Source organism: Tenebrio molitor, chromosome 2 (assembly GCF_963966145.1).
Source record: "Tenebrio molitor chromosome 2, icTenMoli1.1, whole genome shotgun sequence".
Classification (NCBI taxonomy): Eukaryota; Metazoa; Arthropoda; class Insecta; order Coleoptera; family Tenebrionidae; genus Tenebrio; species Tenebrio molitor.
In genome coordinates, this window is record NC_091047.1 from 31392909 (window position 1) to 31420184 (window position 27276).

Sequence of the window (27276 nt, forward strand, 5' to 3'; positions counted from 1 at the left end):
TACAGTTTGCCCACTGTAGTTTGAGCTGTGAGGGATGCGCAAAGTTGAATAAAAAGGTCAGATAAAAAGGTCCTGGAAACGGCAAAGAAATGCGACAAAATTAGTGAAGGGGCTGTAAGACCACTACGCATCCGGTTCTTACAGCTCAAGCTACAATGAGAAAGCTGTACCTACAGGGTGATTCATCTTTTACCGCCGGTGGCAAAATTACCCTTAAGAATTGAGAAAAATTTATGGAATTGACAGATTTGATTTGTCGAAAAATTTACTTACGAGTACATTTATCGCCTTCATTTCAGTTCATGCACCAAAAGAATATTCATTGCGAATGCCATTATTTATTTGGGATTTGGGACCGTTTTGACGTAAGTTAATTTTTAACGCTAAAAATTAGCAATTTGAGTTAAATTTTAACAACTTTTGGTTAAAATTTTGGCTTAGAGAATAGCGCAATGGGTTAAAATATTTTAACCGTTGTTTTAACGTTTAACTTTTAACCAAGTGTCTTACAGAATAGGCCTGTTGGTCAGTTTAAATTGCTTCTTTCTTAATCACTATTTAAGATAGATTTTTTTGAACATTTTTCCTATTATTCCCAGAAGATGATGAATTCACCCTATTATTTTGGTCCACCATTTCTGATAGACCCTGTATTTAGTCTAGATTCAAATGTTAACCATGAAATAAATGTGTCCCCGGGAACTGTCACAAAATTCCCCAAATTACCAAAATTGATTTTATTTGTAAAAAACCATGTATTTAATACGCAAATTAGAAAAAATAACATAAAAAATTGGTTTTATAAAACTTAAGAGCACTCGTCATGTACGGGCACTTTTGCTGCAAATCTAACTCGTGTCTTAATATAAGTTTTATAAAACTCATGTTTTAATATACTATTATCTAACGCTGTTTAAGGTATTATATCTAAAGCTTCATCAGAATCGAACTCCAATTCTGATTCTGAATCGGAGGCGGCAAGAGAAATTATTATAGGAGGAACATCAGCAATAGATAAATTACCCATATACTTCTCCAAGGTGGCAACTGGCAACATTATTGAACGTAAATTACCAAGTTAGTATAATAGGGTTTTAAATATTACCAACAGCCTGTCAACTTGACAGCACAGCCTGACAGTGGGGATGTCAGGTGAACGGATAATACCAGCCTGTTTAATTTAATTTGAAATGTCACTGTCAAGTGTTATTTGTTATGAGGCTGTCCGCTATCACTCTGTCAGTGTCAAGCCGTCAACAACCTCCAATTGTACCTACCATTCAAAAATAAAATTCAGTATCACCAACTCAAACAGTCCTTCTTAATTTAAACGAAACTGCCCTATTTTGCGTTTATACAACTTTATTTGATGCAAATATACAGGGTCTTTCAGAACTCGCGCCCCAGAAAAAATGAGGATACGCGAGATCCCATTCAGATGTGTAATTTTGAAGGAAAAAAATGTAGCTTAAAAGATATTCGAGAAAAGACAACTTAAAGTTGATCAATCAGAGATCTACACCTTCAAGGTGTGTTTGCCCTAATTTTACCTTAGTAGGATTTCATTAAAAAAAAAACATCCTCAAAATATGTGGGTAACTGGAGTTTTTGAAAGATGACAGTGTCAATAGTTATTTATTATAAAGTTCATTCACGTTGGATTTTCCCTGTCAAATTGTTGTCATGTTGCAAACCTGCACCTCTTTTCCTAGTAATTTCCACATTATCGTGTTAGAGCTATTTGACAATAATCGAATGCAGGTTTTCACGGCCGTTGTCAATAGGGTTATTGTTTTCCGGGTTGTGCCGCGGTCGTCTGGATTGTTGGGTAGCTGACGTTACTATCTTCTTCGGAGCTTGTAAATAAACTGGTTTGGTCTATTCCGTGTTGGGCTATTTATATGGTTAGTGGTGGGAGTAGTCCCCGTGGGATTGGTGGTGGGGGTGGTAGGCGTGGCTCGGTGACTGAAGTTAGTGGGGGGGTGTGTACATGGTCGAATAACGGAATTCCACGTGCTAGAAAGCTCAACCCCTTGGTCTCTGTTGAAATTATTTGGATTTTTTCTAATCTCGATTGCTTCCCTTATTAATCTTTGATGGTATTTGGATGTTTTAGCCAGAACTACTGTTTTTTCAGCAATCCAGACGACCGCGGCACAATCCGGAAAACAATAACCCTAGAGCTATTTGACGTCTTTAATTTTGAATCTTAGTTTGACATGTGAATAAAGTCACAGATTTTTTCATAAAATTCTATTCCTATCCTATGCCTGGTTAATTTTACCATGGCGGAAAGAAAAAAGAAGGTTTTATTAAGAGCTAATTTGAAAATTGCGTTAATTAAATGTGGCCAAGAACTGAAAAATGCCTATCTCGACCTAACCTCTACAGTCTACGCATGACATGGTTACTTTATTAGACCGTATTGGCGACATACACAACTAAAATATTATTGAAGTAAATATCGCACTGCCAAAAAATTAAATAATTTGACCTTGACGAGGAAAATCCAACGTGAATGAACTTTACAAGACGATAAAATCGTATTTTATCTTCGAGAGCGTTTTTTAGCTAATTACTCTCGAGATGATTAAATTTTATCGTCGTGTATAATATTCTATTTTTTCTATAGCATTTGTATTTTATCATTAATAGTATATTAAGTATAAAGAACGGTAATGACAATGTACGGATCGAAGACAATTGTTTGGAGGAGGAGCTTGCGACGACTCCAATATTGTCTGAGATCCGTACATTGTCATTAACGTTCGTCATGCTTATGAGATTTTTTGCGCGATTGAATATTTATTACAAAACATTCCTAACTAGAATGCAATGCGATACGACGCCCTTCACATCGTGTTGCCACAATGTCGATTTTTGTATCGCGTTTCTAAGGCAATCTGCAAACAACTACCGCCATTGCAGTTTTTGTGCGCAAATATCGCCAGTTGTGTTGAAAAACAAGCAGTAAAATGAGTGATATTAGTGATTCCGAAAACGAAGTGGATATTGTAGAAGAAACTTTGAATGTGGGGTGCGTCACAAATAAAGAATTTTTGAAACTAACGACCTCAACGTGTAATTATGAAGACAAGGAAAATTTGGGTATGAAAATTTTGATAATACTAATGTCGCGGCAAGTTCGCTAATATTATTTCATTACAGCGGCAAGGAATGCCGACCACAAGAGCCGTGTGAGTTTCCAGAAAGTGCTAACATCTTGTCTTCAACTTCTGTCTACATAAATCAAGAATTTTCGAAACCAGCGAACTCAATATGAAATCAAGAAGAAAAGAAAAATCCGGCGTATGAACATTTTGACAATTCTAATGTCGCGGCAAGTCTGTTACTAAAATTGTTTCATTGCAGCGGCAAGGTAGGCCGACTACAAGAGCCGTGTGTGTTTCCAGAAAGTGCTAACATCTTGTCTTCAACTTCCGTCTACATAAATGAAGAATTTTCTAAACCAACGATCTCAATTTGTAATCAAGAAGACAAGGAAAATGCGGGGTATGAAAATTTTGACAATGCCAATGTCGCGGCAAATTTGCTAATGCTATTTCATTGCAGCAGCAAGGAAAGCCGACTACAATAGCCGTGTGAGTTTCCAGAAAGTGCTAACATCTTGTCTTCAACTTCTGTCTACATCAATGAAGAATTATTTTCGAAACCAACAACCTCAATGTGTACCTAATCAAGAAGACAAGGAAAATGCGGGGTATGAAAATTTTGCCAATGCCAATGTCGCGGCAAGTTTGCTAATGCTATTTCATTGCAGCGCCAAGGAAAGCCGACTACAAGAGCTTTATGAGTTTCCAGAAAGTGCCCCCACATCTTGTCTTCAACTTCTGTCTACATAAAAATTATTATAATAATCGATTAATTTTGAATAAACTTTACTTACCGTTCTAGAACACCAAAAATTACTTACCATCGAGTTTATCGTTAGCAACGAGTAAACAGAGCTTACCATCTTGGAAACAGACGTGGTAAACAACCAAATAGAGTACAATCGCGCAAAAAACATTTTTTTAAATCATTACTATAATCGTGTCAGGTTTTAAAATCTCGGTAGTACCTACGAGCGTTGTTAGGGTAATAAATAAAATGAACTACTTTATCTACCCTTATTGTTAACGTTGCACTTTATCTACCCTTGCGGTTAAAATGATACTTCACCTTTTGATTTGAATAGATAAAAGCACACTTTTAACGTCTGCTATAGAAAAAATTAAATTTGTAATAAAAATGGCAAAACCTTTAATTAAATTAAATTATTAACTATAATTTAATTAAATTTTAAATTATTTGTTTTCATTGAAAAAGTGGCAAAGTAGAAAAAATACTGTATCATCTCGTTTATAAGGCATTTTATCGCACTTACTCCTTTAGGGCACTCCTCGCAAGCTCGTCGTGGCCTAAAACCGTGCGTGCGATAAAATGCTTCTTATAAGACTCGTATCATAATATACTATTATCTACGGCTGCTTGGATAAGACCTTATAACCACATTCATTTACAGTAATTTGAGTTGCGTAATGTAGGTAGTTCATTACCGCACTGGTTTCATTACGTAACGCATTTTTATTTAGAAGCAAACAGACAAAATTTATTGAAAGACAACAATACAAAAGAAAAGCTAGGTACTTATTGTAAATACATAACATAGTTCTTGCATTTTGTTCGCCCAGTTGCCGGCATCGGCTTTGTTTCGGTCTTCAATCTCTGGGCTTGGCACAAAAAGATTCACTTCCACTTTTAATGATATCATCTACTATTCTCTTTTGGGTTGCTCGCACAAGAGACCACGTCATACCGGAAAAACGACGCAAATTGCAGTGACACCTCCAGAGACGCTCGTCTCTTGCACTCCAGGTCGTTCTCGAAACAGGATCACACACGTTTCCGTTCCTTTTCTCACTTGACGTCGAGGTAACCCCAATGTACATTTTTCGAAGTCACTTCATTTCTGAGAGCTGCGATAAGACGTAAACGACCCGGCTCTCAGTTATGAAAAATTAAAAACAACGCGTTGTTTACAAACAGAATTAGTTGGTTGTCCTGGTATTGAGCAAATGACCAAATTGTTTCAATCCTGTTGCTTTGATTTTGAATTAAAACGATTGAAATTTACATTTAACAATTATCAAAATATATTTTTGTAAATGTCAAATTTGACGTTTTTGTCAAAAATTTATTTTTTTAATTAATAATTCGCAGCCGTAGATAAAATGTTGTACATAACACGTGGGCTAAAGCATATTACAGGAAACTCGTGTGTTACTGATGAACTCGGGCTCGCCCTCATCATCTGCAATCTTCACACTCGAGTCCTGTAATATTGCTTTTATCCCACTAATTGTGTAAATAACTATTATCACACTAATTATGTAAATAACTATTACTTTTCACCAGACATAATTAAGATTTATTTTATGTTCTAGTTAATTTGCGGTGTTGCAGTTTTTGTACTTCCCGCTACCAGCTGCCCCTACTAATTAGTCTGTTGGTCAGCCCAATCAACTTCTCATAACTTTCGAACGACTAAACTAAACCGTTCAAAATTTTCCAAACTCCTCTTTTCATTCCTTTTTTAAATTTTGCGAAATTGATTAATCCCGAATTAACTTCGGGACGCTAACCTCACGTTTCTTCTTTTTGAATTTAACTGGGTCGAAAGACCCAATTGGAAAAGTAAATCGCTCTTAGTCATTTTTTGACTTGGATTTGGCTTCAGGCAACAGTTTCACCTCGAAATAATTTTTTGAAACTTCCATGTTCGAGTTTTGAACAGTATGGAGAGTTTTGCTCCCAGATGATAGACAATTTAACTTTATTTCCAGAAGGCTTGTAACACAAAAGGAGCGAAACTAGAATATCTCTATTTAAAATGGATCTTTTCGAGTTTCAGACAGAAGGGAAATCTTGTTCAATCCATTTTAATTAGGACATAATTGCTTCTATTAGTAATTTTAAATACCTATATAATTGTTTTATAAAATATTTTTCCTGTAAGTTAAGTGTACATTAACGAAACGTCGGCAATAAAGATAGCACAATTTTTCCTGCTTAGTGATCAGAAACTTGAGAAACCAAACCCTAGTTCACGTTACATCTATGTGGATTGCAACTACACACATCTTCTATTTGTCCTGATTAAAAAGGCAAACTTGAACTTACGAGATTTCACTTTGTTGATGAACTTGCACTGGAAATACTTCTTAATCGATAAAAAAATATTTTATTAACAAATTCTTGACATAAATGCAACAAGTAAAGAATTATTTTTTAGAATGCATTCATGTTGTAGCAAACAAATACAGAAGGGCCTTGGAAAACTGAAATATCTCTGAGCCCCCTAACTTGGATTCACCATAAACCCTATCCACGAAAGTAATGGGTACTTCCCCTATATCATAATTGAGCTGACGCGCCCTCACGATCATTTCCATTTGGAAAACGTAACCTTTAGAGACGCAACTTTTGATAAGTTTCTCCAAAACATCTTTCTTGTACAATCTAAATGAACCAGTTAGGTCAGAAGCGCCAGGTCTTAGCAACAATTGTGTCAGAAAGTTTGCTCCTCTTGATATCAACTTTCTCTTGAAATCCCAGCCATACACACCACCTGACCGCACATAACGTGTCCCGGACACAACATCATAATCTTTTGATTTCTGTTTTTCAATAAATTGTGGAATAAATTTGGGCTGCAAAACACACATATTCAGAACTGACATATGATAAAATATTAATTTTTTTCTTACATGGTGGCTTAAATCTGCATCCATAATGATGATAAAGTTGCCAGTAGCATGCTTGATGCCATGAATATATGCAGTCCCCAGACCTAACTTTTTCTCTCGAGGTCTCAGTATAATTTTATCTTCCCCATAAATTTTCTGAAGTTGTTTGGCGGCGTCTTGCGTCCCGTCAGGGCTACCGTCGTCAATTATAATCACCTCGTAGTCGTAGCCACTAAAAATTAACTGTAATTACAACAGTTCGGAACATTGTGGAGTTCCACCTTTCTTTCATATGTTTCACGATCAGCCATATTATAATCGGCAAATTTTCGAGTTCGTTGTACGTCGGTAATAAAATTGAATATTTATCTTGTTTACTCTTTTCACTCATTTTGATTAAATTTTCGGTATCGAAAGATGGGTTGAGGTTAGAGTACAAGACAGCTAAGAACAGGACAGCCAATAACGAAAAAATATAATTTTGCATTTAGTATTGCAATGTTTGCCAATTTACACAAATTCGAACTCAATTAATTTCATAAAGCATAAAGAATAAACACTTAATGTAGAAAATATTGAAAAATTCGTCTCAGGACTCATATAATTACATATTTTTTTGTCGAACGATTGGTATTGTAAACGTCAACTGTCATCACTGCTGTCAGCTGACTGTGACATTTGTCGGTGTTTTGTTTGTCAATTCGCTGACAGAACAACAATCAGAGCCGTATTATGGGTAAAACATCAAAGGTGGTAGTTTGCGGGATGAAAGGGGTAGGAAAAACTGCAATTTTGGAACAAGTTATTTACGGTAACATAACTTCTAAAACTGTAAGTCAATAATTTCATTAAGGATCAGACTAAATTGGTACATTCACAGGAGTTGCACCCCACAATTGAAGATATTTATGTTGCTAACATTGAATCTGATAAAGGCACGCGGGAAAAAGTGCGATTCTATGATACTGCTGGAATAGAATATTTACAAATAACTACAGCTAATGGAACTACAAACCAGCAATTACCAAGGCACTATTTAGCTATAGGGGATGGTTATATTTTAGTATACAACACTGAAAGATCTGACTCACTAGACGTACTAGTTTCACTTAAAAAGGACATTGACAAAAACAAAGACAAGAAAGAGGTAATGTTATTGATCATTTTGTGTTTATGTATGTGAAATCTGATTTTATGTACAATGCCTAGAGATTTTAGTTAATATGCATATTAACTAATATCTCTAGATAATATGCATAAACCCCAGAGATTTCAATGCTTATGAATAATATCTTTTAACTTTTAGTTATTATGCATTAAACACTAAATTCGTCAGTTATTTATCGAAATAATTGAGTTCAAAATGTCACAACAGCTCATCTTGTTCAAACAAATAAATGTTCTTTATTTCTTTGGAATGTTAGATAATCAGGATATCCAAGTGCCTCAGTTTATTACATATTACGTAGATACTGTATTTTTGCGTTCTTGTGCTGTCAAATACATATTTAGGGATATAAATTATTACCAAGTTTTATTGACACTTCTGTTTTGCATTTTTGCAGTCGTCGCAGAGTATTATTTTATTGTTATAGGGTTAGTAAATAATAAACCTCTTCCATGAGTTAAAATTATGGATATAAAGTACTTAATATCTATATTTTTCAGTGGTTGTGCATAACAGGCATATACATTCAGTTATTTAGATAACTGAAGAATTTTGTGTTTTACGCATAATAACTAAAATTTTAAAGATATTGTTCATAAGTACTGAAATCTCTGGGGTTTGTGTGTATTATCGAGAGATATTAACTAAAATCTCTGGGTATTGTGCATAAAACTAGATTTCGCATATTAGCGGTAACAGTTAGTTTCTACATATATTGTATTATTTGAGATTTTATTTCAGGTTACAGTAATTGTAATAGGAAACAAATTTAAAGAATCTGAAAACACAGAATTTGATTCTACATTGAGTAAAGCTACAGCTTGGTGCAATAGAGAAAAGTTAAGACATTTTACAGCTTCAGCAATGCAACGAAATAGTTTGTATGAGGCTTTTGTGTATGTTACTAGTAAGTTGAATCCCCCACCCAGTAAAAGTACTTTCACACCACTTTCAATGGGTAGGAAGGTGAAAGATCAAAGTTAGTTCAATACATTTTCATTTAAATACTCCACACATTGATAACATTCTCAAAAAGAATTCACTCTCTTGCAGTAGTTGGGAAACTGAGTATATTGTTGTGTTGAATTGATTTGGAAATGGTTTAAATGAGATTTTTTTTAAATTTGTTTTTATTTATTACTTATACATAGTTTAATTTACATAGTTTTGTAAAAATATTTTAAAAACAGCATTATAAATTATTTTTAATACAAAAAGTAAATCTAATTCTAAAAAAAAAATATTTTAAGTATGAGATTTAATAAAACTAATCCATGTCGTTGACCCTCTTCTTGAGCTTTTTGAGTTCTTGGTCAATGATCAATGGCAGATCCATTCCAACTTGCTCATTAAAATATTTTTCAATGGCATAAGCTTCCTCCATCCAGAAGGTCTTTGGCAGGTTGAACAGCTCCTCGACATTGACCTTACCTTCCAACCCTTCCAAATTAAGCGACTCAGCTTTTGGAATTAACCCGATCGCCGTATCTCTAGCACACTCTTCGTTATCCAATCTCCTCAATATCCAGTCCAACACTCTGGAATTTTCGCCGAACCCGGGCCACAAGAATTTTCCGTCGCTGCCTTTTCTGAACCAGTTGACGTGGAAGATTTTCGGTAAGTTGGTCGACTTCTTTTCCATACTGAGCCAATGTTCTAAGTAATCCCCGAAATTGTAGCCGAAGAAAGGCCTCATCGCGAAAGGATCGTGCATTATGACTTTTCCTTTGTGCTCAGCCGCCGCGGTAGCTTCACTCCTCATTCCCGCCCCGATCAAGACTCCGTGTTTCCAATCTCGCGCCTCGTACACGAGCGGCACCCCAGTCGGTCTTCGCCCGCCGAACAGTATAGCCGAGATGGGTACCCCTTCGGGGGCCTCCCATTGCGGATCGATAATGGGACACTGTTTTGCTGGGGTGCAGAAACGGGAGTTGGGGTGGGCGGCGGGGGTGTTGCTCTCTCCCTTGACCCACGGTTTGCCGCGCCAGTCCGTGATCTTGACTCCGTCGTCGACCTCGTCTTCCATTCCCTCCCAGAAGACGCCGCCGTCACTGGTGGAAGCGACGTTAGTGAAGATCGTGTTCTTGAAGATGGTCTTCATGGCAATGGGGTTGCTGGAGTTGGAGGTGCCCGGAGCTACCCCGAAGAATCCGTTCTCGGGGTTGATGGCTCGGAGTTGGCCGTTGTTGTCGAAGCGCATCCAGGCGATGTCGTCGCCGACGCACTCGATCTTGTAGTCGGGCAGGCTGGGGGTCATCATAGCCAAGTTAGTCTTGCCGCAAGCCGAGGGGAAAGCTGCCGCGATGTAGCGTTTTTTACCAGCGGGGTTGGTCACACCAAGAATCTAAGATTCGAAAAAAGAAAAAACAAAATAAAATGGTGAACACATCAATTACTATGCAGGACAAAAATTCATATTGTAGCAAAATACCATTGTACCAAAATACCGTTGATATTTTAACTTATTTTTAACAGTTAAATATCACGTTTTTTAAGGGTAATATCACAAGTTTTGAAAAACCGAATTGAGAGTTAGCCAAGCATTTTCAAAAAATTCTCGGTTTTGAGATATTCTTCCATCCATTCGCGACTTACTAATACTAATATCGAAACATAAAGAATTTGCTCTGTATAAGTCTATATAGTATAGTAACTTACCAGCATGTGTTCAGCGAGCCACCCTTCTCGTTTGGCAATTGTAGAACCGATTCTGAGAGCGAAACATTTCTTCCCCAGCAAGGAGTTTCCACCGTACCCGCTCCCGTACGACACGATTTCGTTGTTTTGGGGCCTAGAAATCACCATTAAACCAGAACAAAATTTTTGAGTAGGTATTTACCTGTGGAGGATGATAGTTCGTTCTGGATCACACGGCCAACTCGCCATTTCAACGAACCCGCTAGCTGGGATCCCAACAGAGTGCAAACACTTGACAAAATCTGTCCCATCGGCCAACTTGTTCAACACAGCTTGTCCCATCCTGGTCATGACCCTCATCGAGACCACAACATAAGCTGAGTCGGTAAGTTGGATTCCGATTTTGGCTAACGGAGAGGAGACAGGACCCATCGAAAACGGGACAATGTACATGGTCCTGCCTTTCATGCATCCTGTGAAACGGTCTTTGATAGCGACGTCCATATCTCGGGGAGAGATCCAATTGCCCAGAGTACCCTTGATGCCTTCTTTGGTGGTGGGAATAGTCTCGGCCCTCTTTTCTGTAGAGATGAAGGTCTTGGACTCGACCCGAGCTGTGTCAGCGGGATTGGTACGAGCCAACCAGCTTAAGTAACAAAACAAAAATGAAACAGATGCACGGAAGTGACAAAGGAGTACTTACCAGTTCTGGTATTTGGGCAATGGTACGATTGTGCCATGCTGCTGCATGAGGTTGAGCAAGTGGTTGTTCTCCTGTTCGGTACCATCGCAAATGTGGATCTTCTCGGGCTTGCACAAGTCGACGTTTTCTTCGACGTAGGCTCGCACTTTGGGGGAAAGGCTCTTCAGATCGCCATTGATCACACTGATCCCCTTCAGGTGATTGAAGAGGCCCACGTTGGGGTGGCTGGCCTGTTTGGCGAAGCGGCCGACTTCGGTTGAGAATCTGCAAAAAAGAGTATTTGTTACAGACTAACATTCTGCGACATTGCATCTGAATTCAGAGACAAAGAAATTCCACAAAACCAGTCTAGACAAGAAACTTACATCCCGGATTTTTTCTCGATGAATTCAGGCATCTTGTCTCGTTGCTCGTTCTTCAAATGAAAGTCAGAATTAAGTGTAGCTCTTGTGGTACATAGAATAGTAGCCGAAGATAAACTTCAAGTAGAATTTATCGAAATTCGACACAAAACAATTCGTTCTGTGATATTTGGCGACTAATTTGCACAGCGTATTAGCCAGAATTGAGGTTTCTTTTACCAACACGGAAATAAATTCACCAAACAAAGAACTGAAGCGAATAATGATGGAAAATTGCCAGCGGACCCTTATATCCAACAATTGGGAACTCCCTCCTATGTCATAGTGGTGGGGGGTTCAAAGTACCTACCTATATCGTTAAAATAATTATTATCTCCGAGATTATTTTGCATGTCGAAATTGACAAAATCTGCCGGAATGGAAAATCTGCTGGAACATTGGCTATTGCCAAATGTTTTTACTGATATTTTTAATCAAAGCAATTGTGACGATTTCCTGCGAAAGAGGATATGAGCTGTAAGGATTAAGATTTGTTTGTCAATGGTACCGCTCGAAATTCCAATTTTTATCCACATGCTCATCTACTACGGTACAATCTTGGACTTTTAATCGATGAATAAGTCTTATCTCCAGTACTTTATTCTTTAATAATCGGAAGCGACTTTTAATCTCGATCAACGGCTGTCGATCTGTATTCTGTACTACGTCCCGAACCGATCTTTGTGACGTAATTCGAGGTCACAGGCTCGATTATAAGTCGCTCTCTTATTGGCCAAATCCGCGGGTGTGTTACTTGCCAAGCTGATGCAACTGGACCTGTTGTTGGCGAGTTGCTACGCTAGCGGATAAACAACCGTTTCTTTTGCAATAAAAACTCGACTGTCCGATTTCAAAATGATGTGATGCTTTCCGTTATGACGCAACTTTCGAGAAATGCCAATGTGACGCTCCCGGGATTGTTTTGATTCAGGGGGAAGGTCGCAGTGTGGGTTCGATTTTTTGAAAGGATTTTGATCAATGGGCCGTGACAGTAACCTTGAGCTGCTGATAATGGAACTTTCATTGATTTCTAATGACAGCAAAAAATTTGTGGGTAACAAATTTGTGAGCGTTTTTGTGGAGAGTGAATGTTTACAGATTGGAATAGTCGGTTGTCAAGTCAGGTGAAATTGAAACAAATTATTGAAGTATCTGAGATGATTAATTCCAATGATGCGATGCAATTATATCTGATTATTAAAAATATCAGTTATAAATGAAATGGAAAATATTTAGAATATACTGGGTGCCCCAAAATTCGCGGAACAACTCAGTGGGGCAATGTCAACATTGTCAACTTACGTTAGAGAATTATGAGAAAAATAATAAAAACATTCTATGTCTTTCAGATTTGAAGATATGGCAGCTCAAAAGGAGCAGCTTTGATCTCGTTTATTTGAAATATTAAAAAAGATTTTGTTTATTTGTTTTTTACTTAAAAAAGATTTTGACTATTTGTTTTTTACTAAGTATTTAGCCAATGCTATAATAATTCTAAATCATTGTGATCAGGTTTGCAATTATTTACTTCATTATTTCCAGCTTTTCAAAGACTTGATTTTATGTCGGTTTTGTTTCAAATAACACAAATAGAGCAAAAATCAAATATTTGCAGACTATTGGGATTTGGGATACATTGAATGTTTTTAAATGTTGCCATATTTAGTGTAACGAGTAGGTCCATATCTTCTACAAAAAAGAAGATTGATTTTTTAAAACATTTTACCTGATATTTTAATGACAATGGGCCGTATCACGACACCGTTATTAAAGTTGCCGATAACTAAAATCGTGATTAATAGTTATTTAAACATTAAGGGAGGTAACTAATATTTACCTGTCGAGGACAGGTTTGCTCCCGAGTGATAGCGAGGGGTAGCAATAGAGTCCGAGACTGGTTAAATTAGTTACCTCCCGAATTGTTTCTAATATTTTTTCCACTCTCAAAGTTATTTTGAATTGCATACTTTCTTTTTGATGAATTTATTTTAAATATTTGAATAAAATATTAGTATGTCTGTTGCTGGTTGCTACGATTTTTATTACAAAACGTCAATATTAAAAGCGTTGTGTCAAAAGTTTGTAAAATGAATTTGAACAAAATTGAAGGAGAAATGGAAGTTGCTGAGGTTGCAAACGCTTCATGTTCCTTCCCCCTGCCAAAGAACTCGAAGAAACGTTACCATAAGGCATATTAGTGTTTTGTTTGGTTTAATTTTTGTCACTTATTTCTCCGAGGGAGGTAAGTGGTTACTTACATCCCGTCGTTAATAGTAACCAACGATAGGTCAAAAAAGTTGTACCTACATCCACCAAATCAATGTCATAACAACGTACTTACCATGCAGAGAGTGGAAAAAATAAACATAAAACGATATAGATTTATGCAATTATAACGTGCTAGAAAGAGATGAATGCGTCACCATCGTAATTAGAGACATGACTAAATTTAATAAGGGTGTCGTGATACGGCCTTATGTATTTAACAACGTACTGCTAAGTTGTTCCGTGAGTTTTGGGGCACCAGTAGAATGCAATTTTTTTTAAATTAGATACTTAATTCAAACTGAATTACAGCTGGGTAAATATTTTGAATGAATATACATAATTCCATTTTACTCAACTTTTTATGTGATTTCTGTAAAACGCGAAGGTGGTTCAAGCCCTGTTAATAAGGGATGTCTATTGTCAATAACATGTGTGTCTCCTATGCTTTTTTTTTAAGAGCTAAAATCAAGTTCCAGACTAAGATATTACGCAAATCTGCACATTTAGTGGTTAAGACTAGCCAAAGAATTTAATCTCGGCAGAAAATTTTGTGAACGTGTACGGTGCGTGGGACTGATATTTCCGTAGGAGTATTGCAATACTCATGGAATTTTTCTAGTTCTTAACTTAATTGTAGGTTGTAGAATACCCGTAAGAAACTTAAAAACCAGGTCTGAAAGTACCTACATACTTATAAAATAATAAAATTATCAAGAAAAGTGAAGAAATTGATTAGTGAGGACCTTTTGGCATACAAATCGTACAGGAAAGAATTATGCTACGTGTAATTGTATAACCGAACGAATTACGTAGCTGTTTGCCACTTAAAAATTTTCGCTGGAGATAACTTGGTCTCTAACTCTAATATTAAAAATGATTTAAAAATTGAATGAACAACACTGTTCACTTGGCGTATTATTGTTCGTGCAGTTTTTCGGTTTTTCTTTTATTTTTCTGCTTTCGTGCACATTTATTCTGATGGATATCGAATCTTTAAAAATGTCCGTAGCAGCATTAACTTTTTCAAAAATAATTCTAAATCAACATATTGAATATGAAACATTCATCAGCTCGGTATTCATTTAAATTTTACTGTAATGCTTTTGTTATTCTGACATTTGTCAAAGAATTTTAATGGTCATTATTACTCCGCAGTTCTCTAAACCGTACAAATTCTTCGTGTTAATTACATTACAAGTTGATAAGAAATGGATGACATATCGATTAATTAAAGAAAGGCGTAAAAACATTTCATCGTTCAAAGGTTTGGTATGAGTGGACTTTTATGTAACAGTTGGCGCGACTCAAAAATTAGTTACTGGAACTGATATCATGAGGTGACCGAAATGACATTAAGGATAAATTATGTAGCCTTACTCGTCAATTTTTGTAAATGTACATTTCTGTTCACGGAAAAAGCATACAAGTGTTGGGAGAGATTTTTGCAATTTTTTGGCTGTGTAAATTTACTTGATATTTGTTTCCATGTTTACCTACCCATATTAAGTTATCAGGTAAGAATTTACAAACCAATTTTGATTATACCGCACTTAGGGCCAGTTTCACCAACTCCAGTTAAAGTTAACTGTAGGTTAAAATATACGAAAACATTGTTGTAACAATAGGTAACTACGGTAACGAAGCATTTTAACCTACAGTTAACTTTAACTGCCGTTGGTGAAACCGGCCCTTAGAGAACCTACAATAAACCTTGAAAATAAATAATAATATGTACTTCATTGAGGGGGCCTTAAGTACACTTTTACTTCGATTGAAATCGAATTATTTCAATTATCTGCCACTGACAATGACAATGACATCCTGACATCAGGTACCACGCCGGCCAAAAAAATTTAGCCGTCATTGTGTCATTTAAAAAAAATTGTAATCCGTACCTACTTTATTGTCATCATGATTACCGAAAACATTTACAAAAAAAAAAAATTAGAAAAGTTGTTGCTCTTGATGAGTTTTATTACTAGTTAAAATTAATGTATCTACTTATTTCTGTTACATGCTGTATAACAGACAAATCACTTTTGTCTAGAATTCACATCCTCTTTTTGGTTTCAAAGGTAAAGTAGCTACATACTCATTATCTGTTTTTTTTTTTTATTGCTGTGATACTTCGTGACGTCTTGTTAATAGATATTGATTAAAAACAACTGATACTGTTTCAGGGTTTTATCAAATTATTGAACAGTTATCAGCGCTATAACAAGAATATGAAGATAATTCTACGAAAAATAGCAGATGATTTGAATACAATAAGGCTTATTATTAATTGATAAGTTCAATTTAGTTGAATTTAGAACACATTTTGAAATTGTTATTTAAGATATCGTCGATGTTTGTTACGATAGTAATCATATGACCATAAATTATTGAAGAGAAAGCACGTTAGGTAATATTACAATAAAACATGATAACTGCAATGAAATGTTGCAACGCTGAGTGGATTCGATAAATTTATAGAAATGTAATGTAAGAGACTAAGGCCCGGTTTCTGGAATAGCTATTTATGCACCAAGGGCGTTACAACGATGATTACGCCCGGAGAACGATGAATCCAACTCGAGGGCTTTAGCCCGAGAGATGGATATCGTTCGATGGGCGTAATCATTCGGTGACGCCGTGGTGCATACAAGATTTTATTTTTCACTACGTGTTCTTAAAAAAAAAAATTGGCATCTTTGCAATTATGAATTGATGAGAGCGTTATGAATTCATTACGCCCGCTTATTCTTATTACGCCCTGTATTATGCCCTGGTTGTTATGGACATGTTTACGTATTTCGTATCCTAGGAGTTATCCATGCAATTATACTAAAGTGAAAAATAAACAATTTTATCGGGCCAGTTAGTTAACTCTCCGATAAATACAAAAATCCTGTAATGTGATTGGTTACTTTCTACCGTTTCTATAGCAACGCTTGATTTAACCGGTCAGTAAGTTATTGGGCCGTTCCAGAAACCGGGCATAAGAGACTTTTTTTTGACTTGAATAATAATTTGAATACATATATCGAACAAGTTTAATTCTTTAATTATCATGTAAGCAAATTTTAAAACGCAACAGCAAAACTACCTCCTTCACCCAAACATGTGGCTCATTAATTAAGGGTCCTTGATTCGGGGATGATTTTTAAAACAGGCAAGACAGTGACACTTGGAGCTGGAATCGAACGGAGCTGTTCGAGATGCACGAAAGTGAAGGCCAGGTGAATAATTTGTGGCCCCGGAAGTGGTACACTGAATCAGGCTTGTGATAGCCGGTGATCGAGATAAAGTTACTGGGTGTATAGGTAACTGGGGAATAGCAGATTTGGGCAACCTGGGCTATGAAATTAGTGCCATCAATGTCTAAAACTTCGGGCAGATACCATGGTATATTCCTCAGAACCGAACTCTGTTCGGGTGGGACACATTTGCGCCATGACACGTCGGGAATTGCCGTTGATCGAGAGACGTCCTTCGGGGTGGCCGGTGGTGGCAACCAAATGCACAGATCATACGGTTGCTTGGTAAAAAGTTTGTAAGGTTTTCCCGGTTCCCAGACACTGAGAGGGCATGGACGTGGGACGTGGGCTGCCGCGGCGTTGGTGGTCTTCCCGTTTTCTTCTGCGGGGACTGTGCATTCTAAACTGCACATGGGGGCTGTTACAGGTGCTACCAGGACATACATCGCAACATCGAAATGTAGCGCTTTGAAGACGACACCCTCCGTGGTTGTAGTTATGATTGGGTTAGGGGGGGGAAGAAACCCGTGTTAGCTTGGACTCAAGGGGGTGAACGATTAGCCGAGACCCGGAACGAATCAGGTCGAGTAAGGGGAGCGCACGCAACGGGGAAAACAAAGGAACACTCTACCCTGACTGCGGAATCAGTCGGGCACTTTTATTTGAACTAGAGGTCGCCCAGTGGTCGAAATTCGACCGTTATTCATTAAATTTTTAAATTTCAACGTTATTGACGTTTTTTTTTTTTTTGTCAAAGGGTACCTATACTTCTATAATCATCGCATATAATTTTTTTGAATTTTCATCTATTACTTCAGCTACGAGCGTGTACAAATACGTCATTATGCATTAATTTTCGAGTTATTTGAAAAATACGAACGATAGGAAAAATGAGGTTAAGCCATATTTAAAAAACAATAACGCGTTTTTTGACATTCCCTTAAGTTTTTTATTGCTATACTGGCCAGGTTTCGCCAAGGCTACACAGTTAATTTGCCTATCTTTTTCAAATTATATAACAAAAAATGAAAAATGAAATAAAGAATACGTGCTTTGTATTTTTTTATACAGTGAATTTTTTTATCGATGAACCATACGGATTTACATGGTGTAAACTTTATTTCCTGTTAGTGGTTTTTCTACTGCTAGTTTCAATAGTTATTTTTGTATTAAGTGCGCCAAATGATTGTTTTTTGTTGGGGCATGAGAATGAGTTTTTGGTCGAGACTTCAAACTCATTCGAATGCGCCAACAAAACAATCATCTATCGCACGAAATACAAACACTATTTTTTCTACAACCGCATTTTAAAATTTTTGAATTTTTGTAAAATTTTCCTTGGATGCTAAAATATTTGTCAAAAATGACTTTGCGACTTGATAACGAAACATAAATGTCACGTTTTTTTGACGGTTGTAGAAAAAAATTATTTTTCGGACATTTTTAGATTACTTAATTTTTCACAAGTTCTAATAATTTTTTTTAAATATTAGTACATTACGTTAATAATTTAATAATTTTAAATCTTTTTAAATTTCATTAAAATTAGTAGGCTGTGTCCACTGACATTGAAATAAATTAGGAAGCTCTAAAACTGAAAAGCAAACATTTTAACCCCTATTAATTTCCCAATTCGAAATATAAAAAACGCACCTAGAAAAACACTTTTTTGTGCGATTATACTCTATTTGCTTGTTTACCACGTCTGTTTCCAAGACGGTAAGCTATGTTTATACTTGTTGCAACGATAACCTCGACGGTAAGTAATTTTTGGTGTTCTAGAACGGTAAGTAAATTTATTCAAAATTAATCAATTATTATAATAAATTTTATGTAGACAGAAGTTGAAGACAAGAAGTTGGGTCACTTTCTGGAAAGTTATACAGCGGTAGTCGGTCTTCCTTGGCGCTGCGCTGGAAGAAATAACATTAGCGGACTTGCCGCGACATTAGCATGTATTGTGAAAATTTTCATACCCAGAATTTTCCTTGTCTTCTTGATTACACACTGAGGTAGCTGGTTTCAAATTTTTTAAATTTATGTAGACAGAAGTTGAAGACAAGATATTAGCACTTTCCGGAAACTCATACGGCTCTTGTAGTCGGCCTTCCTTGCCACTCAGAGCTGAACGCACCCCACATTCCAAGTTTCTTCTACAACATCCACTTCGTTTTCAGAATCGCTAATATCACTCATTTTACTCCTTGTTTTTCAACAAGACTGGCGATATTTGCGCACAAAAACTGCAATGGCGGTAATTGTTTGCAGATTGCCTTAGAAACGCAGTACAAAAATCGAGATTACGGCAACACGATGTGAAGGGTATAAGCACGTATCGCATTGGGCCTATTTTAGATATGAATGTTTTGTAATAAATATTCAATCGCGCAAAAAATCTCATAAGCATCACGAACGTTAATGACAATGCACTTGAATGCACCGATCTTAAGGTACGATTATGTTGGAGCTGCGATGAGCGATAAGAGCGGCGATAAGAGCGAACTGCCATTTGAAAACAATGGTACTTCGCTCTTATCGCCCATCACAGTTCCAACATAAACGTACCCTTAGACAATATTGGAGTCGTCGCTGCGCTCCTCCTCCAAACAATTGTCTTCGATCGGTACATCGTCATTACCGTTCTTTATACTTAATATACTATTATTTAATGAAACATTTAGAACCTACATTGTAAATTTTAAACTAAAGAGGTGGACAAATATTTTGCTGTTTTAAATGCTCAAATTGTTTGCTAAAAGCCGCTAAACAGTAACATAATAGGTCTCGAAAATGGTCGAATAATAAAATTAATAAAATGATTAATATTATAATAAATAACAATGGTCCAGTAGTATGGACTCGCAAAATTGCTGCCCATAAATTCACCTTTTGGGGCCATTATATGTGTGTTTCTTGGAAAAAAACTGTTGAAAATTAAGTAAGCTACCAGTGCACGAAAAATCATTTTGAAATTAGCAGTAGAAACACCATTAACGCATTAACACGAAATAAAGTTTACACTATGTAAATCCCTATGGTTCACCGATAAAAAAAATTCACTGTATATTTTTTATTGCAACAAAAAAGTAAAATGTCCGTTGAACTTAAAATAGTTTGAAAATGAATTTGTTCGATACCTCCCTAGAAATTAGGTCTGCATCCATAGTTACCAGTCGGTGAAGGTTTCACTTTCGCTCATTCTCTTTCGCTCACGCATAATTGAAATTCGATTTTATGAAAAAGAATTTGTATATTGAAAATAATTACATACCAATAATAACTAACAATTCATCATTTTACATAATTCATCACAACGACAGCCACAGAATATGCCCATCATCAGTACAACTTTCTGAAGGATCCACTCTTGGTCCGCTGCTTCCAGTAAAAACTTGCAGACATCGTTTCTTGAAAAAGTGCAGCTTTTTTCGGCTGACAATTTCTACATTTTGTTTTCAAAAAGTAGGTGAGACTGCTGAACCTGTACCATTTATTATATTAAAACGACTAATAGCTTATTAAAAAACCTCTTACCTGGAGATGTCAACGTTTTGAAATACAAACAGTGTACTCTTCAACATTGAATATCACGACCGCGCTTCTACGAGTATACTCGTATTTTTAAAATATGCCATCAGATGTTCGTCTTTTCCCTTCATCCGTTTCTCGGTCTGCCATTGTGTAAATATTTCCAATTCTTTCTGGTATCGTAATTTTGATTTCGTAGGCACCATTTGGTACTTCGCGGCACTTGCCTCGGCCAGGACATCTTCAGGAACATAGAATTCTTCAACATTCATTTTCACAACGTGTACACAAACACTTTATTGACTTTATAAAACTTTGTTTATTACAGATCTCTCCGAAAATGTGATTTATTTATTTTATTTTGATTTTATTTAAGATTTTGAATGTAAAGTTACAGACTTATTTTCCAAGGAGGTATTTAAGGTTTCAAACAAAACCAAATACAGCACTCGAGAGTAAGGCCGCTTTTGTTCACTTGAATTGCTGCGCGTCGTGGCCGAACATGCAATTCGCGTGTACAAAAAAAAGCTTTACCTTCCTCTCTCGTAGTGTAAATAACTATTAATGATTCAAAACTTCTGACATTAGCGCAGTTTTTTAACCTAAATTCTAAAAGGCCGTTTCAGACTATAAAAATTTAATAAAATCTGACAGAACTTTTTCTGACAGTTCCCGTTTTTTTTTTTGAAGCCAACCGTAAATGCGGAGTGAATTTGGGACGAATGCGGAGTGGATGATTTTTAATTGATTTAAACTGCGCTCTGCGCAATCTCATTATGTTGTTATATATTTGTCATTTGTTTTTCCAGCTAACTTAATTTGGGTATTACAATGTAACGCAATGAATTTTGATAGCTTCTGGCTTGGTACTATGGCGGCCAAAAAATTTTAGCCGTCACTTTCTGTCAGATGTTAAAATAAAAGAAATGTAATCCATACTTTATTGTCATTATGGTTTACCGTCTTGATTATCATTAGATTTTTGTTTCAAAGTGTAGTGTTATTTTTTTTAAATTTTTTCTTATTTGAGGTTATACATGTTATACATTGTTGTTTTCACAATAAAAATCTCTATCAGAATTAGCAATAAAAGTTTGTGTTCATATTTGAATTTTTTTTTTGACAGTTTAACCTTGAAGCCCTTGGGGCTTTACTTGAATTTAGTAAGCCATTTTTCAGCCTATTCACAACCATTTAATTTGGTGTGTAGATAATTAAAATCCTCCGATAAATAAGAGAGCTATGAACTCTTATTTGTGGGGACACCCTGTATATTATACATACATTTTTATCTTTCTACACTCCTTCTTATATGAACTTTAACTATGCCAAATCTCACACTCTTCCGTGCGGGCAATTTTCTTAAAAAGAGGTACAAATTTTTACTTTCACGTATTAATATATAGGCTGTCTCAAAAATGGCGCCCAATCTCCTAAGGGTCTTAAAGAATAGAAGTCTAGTAAGATAAATCCCAATACAAAGTTTGATCGGAACAATAGATTTTGTACAACTTGCTCTTAAATATGCTGATTTCAAAGAGATGTACCTATTGTTGTAATAGCCCAAATTTACGGCGTTCGCTATTACTTGTTATTAAAAAAATTACGTGTGGCTACTAGTGTCCTCAATAAAACAAGAGGGTTGCCGTTTTGATCGTATTTATTTAAACACTAACATCAACCATTCAACAATACAAGTCAACTCTCTGACCGTTGTGGTAGTAGTAGTAGTAACGAGAGTAAAAGGAGTGACGGAGTGACCATTCGCTACCCCTGGTCCCGCTTTTATATTTAAGCTAAGTCTACCTGCAAAAGGGACAGGGATGGTGAAAGTCCGATAGCCATAAATTACATTATAACACTATGTATCTCCTTTATTAACAAATTTTACAAGTGAATTATAAATTACTTTACTGTTTTCATTTTTCCAAGACCCCTTTGGGTAGTGGAACAACACAGAAGTCCTTCTTTTTAGAGTAATGACCTACCAAAATACGCTAAAATAACAGCGGCAACACTGACTTCAAAGGAGAATTGGTTTAGAGGCCGATTTCAAGTTGAGTTGCAACTTGTATTGTCATGGTAACGGCACAAAATTGCAAGTTTGAAAAAGATGACGCATATTAGTAATTAATGTGTAGGACAAAGATAGCTACACATTTGCGCTGCACCACATATTTGTCACCCTGACTTGAAATCGGGCTCTTAGTTGATTGCGCATACCAACCGATGTTGCCACATTTGCTTACTTTATACTGCGTATAACCATGGCCAACTGTATCAAAACGCTAGGCGCTTATTATGGCCGTCCCACTTGGTTTGAAAAAGTGTTCCCGTCGAGTAGGCCCTGGAGCGTACGTACAGTGGCGCCCCCTAAATTAACATTAGGAACTGATTTGAAAACGAAATTCGTCACAATGACAGTATTGACAGTAGCCGCGTTCGTTTATATCATTTTTATGCTAATTTACGTCAAAATCGTTCGGTTATTGTAAAATGAGCAAATTGATGTAAATCTAAATCGATTTGCTAGGAGTATTTCGACCGAGGAGATTGAGATTTTGGCGCCTGTCACAATAGTAGGGTTACTATCTGGTTATGTTTATGTAGTATGTGGAACAAGAGAGAAAAACAAGGGCATTTGCACAAGGTTTGAGTGGTGGGAAACGATGTAGGAGGACGCCCTAAAGGTATCTGGCCAGAAAAAACGCGAAAATTCGGCCGGGAGCTAAAGTGAACAATTATCTACCCTATTTTCGTTCGTTTATTTCAGATTGATCTCCAATCAGCTGTTCAAGTCTATTAAATTTGTGCTTGCATCTCCGAGGTAGTATCCGAACGCACCTACCTAATCAAAACTTAGAAATAGTGGAAAAAAAGGTCAATATGATTTTTTAACGTTCCGCTGCAATTTTTTTTAAATTAAGGTACATTTGATGCATGATTGTCAGTAACAAGCTAAAGAACAATGAAACCCCTCCAGCAATTGTGTATCTAGTTGATAACCCGTGGATAACATAGCAGAGCATTTTGTTGGCTGTGCGAGGTCTTTCACCAATGGTTTTAGATTTGGTATTATCCAAACCATATATAGTGTATATCGTTTATAACGATGTGGAAGGGACCGGTGAAATTCGGTCGTTATAACCGTAGGTCGCTATTTCCAAACACCATTTTAATACTGAAAAATCTTTTTATTTTCATAGAAAAGTGTACATTTAAAGGTAAATAAACGTGTCGATACATTTTTAAAGCTTTTATTACAAATTTAGGATCTCATCCTGTTGAATTTTTTTCATAGATGACAATCTTTTTGATGTGCTCACTTATTCTAATGCTGAAACGAGTCACATTATCCAACAACACAATGTATTCAGAAAAATACTAAATTCGAATTAAAACAATTTGAGGTTATGTCTGATATTTTGAAGCAATTGAAGTTTCTTTTTTTTTATGGTTTTTAAGCTATTGACACAACACCTCACCTATTATATGTTTCTTATTCTACACTTTTACTATTTTTATTATTTTGTTACTGCATGCAATTAACACTTGCAGTTAATTTATAAATACGGGGTGATCAAATAGGACTGTTTAAGTTGGTAACACTGAATTGTATTTTAAATCGTATAACAGGAGTAACTTTCGGTTGTTGATGGCTTGTCGTTGTTAATGCTATACCTACATCAGATATTTGTCAAATAAACCAACAAAACATACCCGGTTGCAGTGTTATAAATAACCAAAATATAAAATTTTCTTAATTGTACTGCCAACTTAAACAGTCCTTTTTGATCACCCGGTATTTAACATGGACATAACCAAGAATAGGACATAACCAATTACAGAAAAAAGAGACGTTTCTGTCATCCGTTGTCTTTTAATTCAAATAATCGTCACTTGAAGTCTCTACTGTACGTACGATTTTTTTAAATGTCAAGAACAATTTTTCTTACGGAGAAATCATCGAGTGGGACGGCCATAATAAGCGCTTAGCGTTTTGATACAGTTGGCCATGGTATAACTTAGAAACTAGCCAAAGGAAAAAAAAATTCACAACGAAATTTAACTCAACTCAAATATGTTAACGACTCAAGTAATTGGGCGCCATTTTTGGGACACCTGTATAGATAAGCTTTTGCTTAAATTATTGTTTAACTTTCATTATTTTACTAAAGTTACAACTTCTTGTGTTATCATTTACATGTTTGTACAGCCCCAATTGAACAAACCCTGATAGTCGAGTCCGGATCTGTGATTGCTGAATGAGATGGAGGTGTATTAATTGTCAAATATTGAGTGGATAAGGCAAAAACGTAGTCTTACACTCAAATAACAAATAATCACAGCTGGTTGAGAGAAAATAATACCTAATTTTAATTTTCTAAAAAAATGTTTTTTCCTAAATAGGGTATGTTATATGATACATATTATTGTTTTTAGAATTATGATTGTATGATACAATAAACGAGTCGACTTTTGTCTATCGCGATCAACACTGTAAGATACGCACCAGTTGAGGGTTTTAATTTCGAACATATTTATAGCTGTCATTCTGGTTTTGTTTTTTAACGTCGCACAAAACCTTCGCCAATATTTACAAATATCGCTTCCTGCATCAGATCCATAAATCTGTCACATTTTTATCAGATATTAACACGTCTGTCATACATGCTCTGCCTTCTGCCAATACACATTTCATCGGTTTCAATTAACCGCCAACTGTTTGTTGATATTTTCGAATCCAAATCGTCATGAACCTGGCTGATGGTTCGGTTAATTAAGAGAAAACAAGCAACATTCCCTAATTCGTGACACAAAGCGAACTATTTGTCCTCCGATAATAATTTATCTACCTGGCCGGCGTCGATACGCTAATGTTAAAATCATTCAATTAAAATAAATTGACGGAAAATTCCGGCGGGTTATTAACAGCTTTAAAAAATGCACATAAAAAAATTCCAAAACGTGATAAAATTGCTGGTGTGGATCATATGACTGGTAAGAACTGTGTTGCAATTCGTGTAAACATCGACCATTACCAAACCTTATCAGCTCGTGCGAGTTTTAATTTTAGAATAATTTATTTTTACCGTATCTGTGTGTTCTAGATGTATTCATTTTTTTGGAAAAACAGCGACCAATCAAAATTGAGGAGCCGGTCCTGACTGGGTTTTTGTTTCAGACCTCCGTCCCCGGTTCGAAAACAATAAATTTAGACCCGGCCATTGTGTAATGGTCGTACCGCGGCGACATCATTATCATTCAATAGCACTCACCTGCGAAGCAGTACCACGATGCCCGTCATGGTTGTCGTCTATCTGTAACAGACAGGTGCGTCAGTCAGCTAAGCTGGGGCGACCACCCCGCGGAATTTTTTGAGTTATCGCAGAGTTCAATATTGCGGCGCTATTACTATTTTGACCACACGACCCGATAAGATAACGGAAACTTACTTGTATCAAAGAAATTGCACTGTTTTCCGCTACGGTCTCGCCAGGGAAACCTTTCACTGTGACCGATCGGAGAAAAATAATTATCTACGTAGGGTCTTCTCGACGACAACAATGATAGAAATTGGCATTTCACTTCGTCGCGTGCAATCAACTCGACTTTTATCTTTTATTTCTCTCTGATATAATAAACTTGACATGACCTGGGTGTTAGTGTGTGTTTTTTTTCGATTGATTAAGAGATCGGAGGAATGGGAACGAAATTCGGATTTTGCGACAACACCCTGTATGCGTCTCACCAAACTTTTATTTAACCTTCGAGAAATGTTAATGATGCCACTTGGAACTGGAATTTGCTCGGGTGAAAACGAGTTAAGTGGTGGGCCGGGCCCTTCCACGGCTCCAACGGGAAGTGCGACATTAGACTTGTTGCGTCAGCGTAAATCGGTCTAATTATGATAGGGGAGAGTGGAATTTTAAGGCTAACATGTCCATTTATTTGCCAGCGTTATGTACAAGTGACAATCAGACAATCGGTGTTTGGAAGTTGGTAGATATCGAAAGCGGATGATAGAAGTTGCGGTGATCGAACACAGATGCCGCTGGTTCGACTTTGAGTACTTTGACACTTGCCAGGTGATTAAATCGTCAGTTGACCGATTGATTGCGGCCAAATTTAGCTTAATTAAACCGATCCAGTTCAATTGATTTGTTTATTTTTTGTTGGATTATATTTAGTCTTGTCCGGATCGAATACATATTGAAAGAAAAACTGTGTTGTTAACTATGTAGCAAAATATTTTTCCTTCTGCTTTTGCTACTTGTCAGGATATTATTAAAATTCAACCACTGAATTAAAACAATAACTTTAATAAAATAACGAATAATTTCAATACATTCCAACTACAACTCTCAATTCTCTACTCTGTCACTGCTTAACTCTTGACTCTTTACTTTCTAACTTCTAACTCTTGACTCTAAACTCTAACTCCCTGCTAGCTTACCCCTTTCTTACTTTTATATTCGCACTTCCACATTTCATTCAACCACTCACATTCATTCTAGCTTCAACGACCAAAATCACTAATCCAATAACAATCAAATGTTTAAACCTAAAAACAATCCGTTGA

The 27276-nt window shown here is 36.3% G+C and overlaps 3 protein-coding genes and 3 long non-coding RNA genes across 9 annotated transcripts; 3 read left to right on the forward strand and 3 right to left on the reverse strand.

The window, feature by feature from the left end:
* Window positions 1–1919: 1919 nt before the first annotated feature.
* On the forward strand, window positions 1920–4030 carry LOC138124132 (uncharacterized). Of its 3 annotated transcripts, XR_011157019.1 has the most exons (4): window positions 1921–3108; window positions 3169–3513; window positions 3574–3721; window positions 3782–4030. It is a non-coding gene; the product is annotated as an uncharacterized lncRNA (long non-coding RNA). The 3 variants fall into 3 exon arrangements; XR_011157017.1 differs by having other exon boundaries at window positions 1920–3513; XR_011157018.1 differs by having other exon boundaries at window positions 1920–3513; window positions 3577–3721.
* A 2198-nt stretch (window positions 4031–6228) lies between these two features.
* On the reverse strand, window positions 6229–7236 carry Dpm1 (Dolichyl-phosphate mannosyltransferase subunit 1). The gene is made up of 3 exons (XM_069039461.1): window positions 7031–7236; window positions 6771–6981; window positions 6229–6713 (listed from the first exon to the last, which is right to left on the reverse strand). Exons 1-3 carry the CDS (start codon window positions 7234–7236, stop codon window positions 6303–6305), a joined length of 828 nt encoding a protein of 275 aa, XP_068895562.1. The 3' UTR covers window positions 6229–6302.
* A 187-nt stretch (window positions 7237–7423) lies between these two features.
* On the forward strand, window positions 7424–9607 carry kappaB-Ras (NFKB inhibitor interacting Ras like 1). Its single transcript, XM_069039462.1, has 3 exons — window positions 7424–7580; window positions 7630–7896; window positions 8659–9607. Exons 1-3 carry the CDS (start codon window positions 7482–7484, stop codon window positions 8899–8901), a joined length of 609 nt encoding a protein of 202 aa, XP_068895563.1. The 5' UTR covers window positions 7424–7481; the 3' UTR covers window positions 8902–9607.
* LOC138124418 (phosphoenolpyruvate carboxykinase [GTP]-like) lies at window positions 9030–26304 on the reverse strand. 2 transcript variants are annotated; one of them, XM_069039454.1, is made up of 6 exons: window positions 26150–26304; window positions 25973–26014; window positions 11258–11521; window positions 10757–11200; window positions 10576–10708; window positions 9030–10261 (listed from the first exon to the last, which is right to left on the reverse strand). In XM_069039454.1, the coding sequence occupies exons 2-6, from the start codon at window positions 25999–26001 to the stop codon at window positions 9185–9187; spliced, it is 1947 nt and encodes a 648-aa protein (XP_068895555.1). In that variant the 5' UTR covers window positions 26002–26014; window positions 26150–26304; the 3' UTR covers window positions 9030–9184. The 2 variants fall into 2 exon arrangements, with proteins under 2 accessions (XP_068895555.1, XP_068895554.1); XM_069039453.1 differs by lacking the exons at window positions 25973–26014; window positions 26150–26304 and adding an exon at window positions 11623–11899.
* On the reverse strand, window positions 20396–22730 carry LOC138124424 (uncharacterized). The gene is made up of 2 exons (XR_011157137.1): window positions 20700–22730; window positions 20396–20646 (listed from the first exon to the last, which is right to left on the reverse strand). It is a non-coding gene; the product is annotated as an uncharacterized lncRNA (long non-coding RNA).
* Window positions 25552–26229, forward strand: LOC138124427 (uncharacterized). Its single transcript, XR_011157140.1, has 2 exons — window positions 25552–25694; window positions 25879–26229. It is a non-coding gene; the product is annotated as an uncharacterized lncRNA (long non-coding RNA).
* Window positions 26305–27276: the final 972 nt, after the last annotated feature.

Bases quoted from the DNA above. Each gene is read 5' to 3' on its own strand.
- Dpm1 (XM_069039461.1), bottom strand. From the start codon at position 7,236: ATGCAAAATTATATTTTTTCGTTATTGGCTGTCCTGTTCTTAGCTGTC. The intron at 6,982-7,030 runs GTGGAACTCCAC...GTTAATTTTTAG, and splicing joins GTGAAACATATGAAAGAAAG to TGGCTACGACTACGAGGTGA. The intron at 6,714-6,770 runs GTAAGAAAAAAA...TGTGTTTTGCAG, and splicing joins ATGCAGATTTAAGCCACCAT to CCCAAATTTATTCCACAATT.
- kappaB-Ras (XM_069039462.1), top strand. From the start codon at position 7,482: ATGGGTAAAACATCAAAGGTGGTAGTTTGCGGGATGAAAGGGGTAGGA. The intron at 7,581-7,629 runs GTAAGTCAATAA...GTACATTCACAG, and splicing joins GTAACATAACTTCTAAAACT to GAGTTGCACCCCACAATTGA. The intron at 7,897-8,658 runs GTAATGTTATTG...ATTTTATTTCAG, and splicing joins AAAACAAAGACAAGAAAGAG to GTTACAGTAATTGTAATAGG.
- LOC138124418 (XM_069039453.1), bottom strand. From the start codon at position 11,654: ATGCCTGAATTCATCGAGAAAAAATCCGGGAT. The intron at 10,709-10,756 runs GTAAATACCTAC...GGTGATTTCTAG, and splicing joins CGAACTATCATCCTCCACAG to GCCCCAAAACAACGAAATCG. The intron at 10,262-10,575 runs GTAAGTTACTAT...TTCGAATCTTAG, and splicing joins GGCTCGCTGAACACATGCTG to ATTCTTGGTGTGACCAACCC.